This window comes from Sprattus sprattus (genome assembly GCF_963457725.1).
Source record: "Sprattus sprattus genome assembly, chromosome: 21".
Taxonomy (NCBI): domain Eukaryota; kingdom Metazoa; phylum Chordata; class Actinopteri; order Clupeiformes; family Clupeidae; genus Sprattus; species Sprattus sprattus.
This window is the reverse complement of record NC_137919.1, coordinates 10,842,884-10,845,383: the sequence shown is the minus strand read 5'-3', so window position 1 is coordinate 10,845,383 and position 2,500 is coordinate 10,842,884. Positions and strand designations below refer to the sequence as shown.

The window sequence follows — 2,500 nt, the reverse complement described above, 5'->3', positions numbered from 1 at the left end:
GCTTTGACCCCAGTCTCGAGTACAAGTCAGTCAGCATACACACAACATCTGTGGACACACACACTTAACACACACTCACTTAAACACACACTCACACACTAAAACACACACACACACACACACTCATACACACTTGCACACATACACACACACACACACACACACACACACTTTAACACACACACACACACACACTTACACACAGACACACACACACACACACACACACACAAACTCAAACATACACACACAGAAGAAAGTAGATATTCTTTGCTGCACATGAACTCTCCCAACAAACATACACGCACACGTAAACACAAAAACAAAGTTCTCTGTTGCCGACTAGTCAGTAGCTGGGTTTCCATCCAACTCATTGGCATATTTGAATCCTTAATGAAAATGTGAGCGCCTTCCATCTGCTGTGCTGTGCTGTGTTATTCTTCCTCGACTGTAATCAAGGATTTACTGTTCAAAATTAAGCATTAAAGATTTGGAAACACAGTCACACTCTCCTCCTCCAGACGACTTTGCAGCGCCGTCTTAAAGCAAATCTGCCGAGAGTTAATTTTGTGTTTACCCAGTTGTCCCATTAAATTAGAAAAAGTCATTGAATATGAAGCAAAACAAATTATGTCAATCATTTATTTAGAGAGCTTAAACATTGAATGGGGTCAAATTGACCCCAAACATAATAGGAGGGTTAAAGCGAATCTGCGGAGAGAACCCCTCTCTGGAGGCACGCTTGACACGGGCAGAGGTGGGGTACCTCTCGCTGAACTCATAGACAAGCACTTTGCCAAAGTTAAACTCCCATAACTGTGGAGTGGTTTCATCACTGCCACTACATCTGGTCAACAAGAGGTGGGGCTGCTGAATCAGAGGAAGTCGCAGCCTTTGGGGGGAAAAAAGTACTGTAGGCTGTTAGTAGGCTTTTGCTAGCAAAACACAAATGTCCTGTTTAGGGGTCACCTAAGTTATAACGTTATCATTTTGTATGAGCATTATGGGGTTGGCAAGTCGATGCGTCACCAAGACCAAAATCGTCACTTCCAGATCCATCGCTAGCAATTTTAACATAGTAAACGTCAACATCGAACAGTTACATCAGTTTTCTAGTCGACCCCCACATATTTTAGCTAATGTTTCCCCTCACCTCCACCTCATATTCTTTTTTCTTCATGGAAGCCTGAACTTTCCCTTTCAAGCTGCCACCTGTCATAACATTCACACTCACAACTCTGTTTGAAATTGTAGCGTGGCTAACGTTAGCACAAACAGCACTGGGTCCTTTTTGTTAGTCGCACTTTCATGGAGTTCATTGAATGAGATATAAAGGTCTGATCGACTTACTTTAAAATGTAGATGAATCCTCGTGGTCTCGTCTTTTCAGCGAGGTGTTCCTTGCCTTCGTAACCTTAGCAGGCGTTTTACAATCCAACCGTAAATATTGGCTTTAACATTACAGTATACATTGGCAGCTGAGGATTTGGATCCGTGACGTCACACTTGCCAACCCCATTACCGAACATTTTGACCAACAAATTTTCAATTTATAGTTTTTTTAATCCATTTTACCAGGCGAAACCGGTAATTACCGGCTAACGCTAACCCTGCTACAGACCTGTTACTGCATAATAAACTCTGGCCGCCGAGGAGACAACCACAACACGTTACCATAGTTACGGGACATATGTCAATCAACACTTAGCCCCTACCATCATAAATGTTCTCTCCCTTCCTTTGTCTCTCTTTCTCTCTCTCTCTCCCCCTCTCCACTCCTCCTTGTGATGGTGCCCCCTGGTGTTGATGTGCTGGCAGTGCGGGCTGTGTGCTGGGCACAGGGTTGGCTCTGTGTGCCCTGGGTGGGGAGCAGCAGGCGCGGATGCAACTCTCCCTCGACAAGATGCTGAGCGGCCTGCAGGAGGCCAGCGAACAGCAGGGACGCCTGTCACAGGAGGTGAGAGCACACACACACACACACACACACACATGCACACAGAGCAGACTCACACACACACAAAGAGCAGACTCACGCACACACACACACTGATGGGAATTGGCGCGCATTAGCAAAGAGCAGGGGCTGGTAGGAACAAGCAGCAGGCGTTATCATGAAGCAGGGGCTGATTTATTTAAATGCAGAGGGGAAGGATTTCTCTTCCTGTTCTATTTTTGATTATGTGTCTTTAATTCTCTGTGTTTGTGTGTGTGTGTGTGTGTGTGTGTGTGTGTGTGTGTAGGTCCTGGCGTACTCTGTGGCATGTGTGTGTGTGTCTGGATTCAGTTCTGGGCAGGTCAGTGCTGGGAAGGCTGAGGAGATCATGAGCACATTACGCAACATGACGGAAGAGAGCCAACAGGTAAAAACACACACACACACACACGCGCGCACTGGACACTGTGTGTTCAGGTGTTTGATCCACTCAACATATCCCTGGAGGCCCACCCTCCTCTCATCCTCTGTTTGCTCTCCTCCTCTCCTCTCATCCTCCTCTCTCCT

General features: G+C 46.1%; 1 protein-coding gene across 1 annotated transcript in view; it reads left to right on the top strand.

The window, feature by feature from the left end:
• The window catches only part of focad (focadhesin), a 73,558-nt gene that overhangs the window by 50,907 nt on the left and 20,151 nt on the right, over window positions 1–2,500 (top strand). Inside the window, exons 28-30 of the mRNA XM_080859963.1 lie at window positions 1–25; window positions 1,819–1,957; window positions 2,241–2,360. The exon at window positions 1–25 is cut by the window's left edge and continues 65 nt beyond it. Of these exons, the coding sequence (XP_080716089.1) occupies window positions 1–25; window positions 1,819–1,957; window positions 2,241–2,360 (284 nt within the window). The remainder of the gene's footprint in view (window positions 26–1,818; window positions 1,958–2,240; window positions 2,361–2,500) is intronic.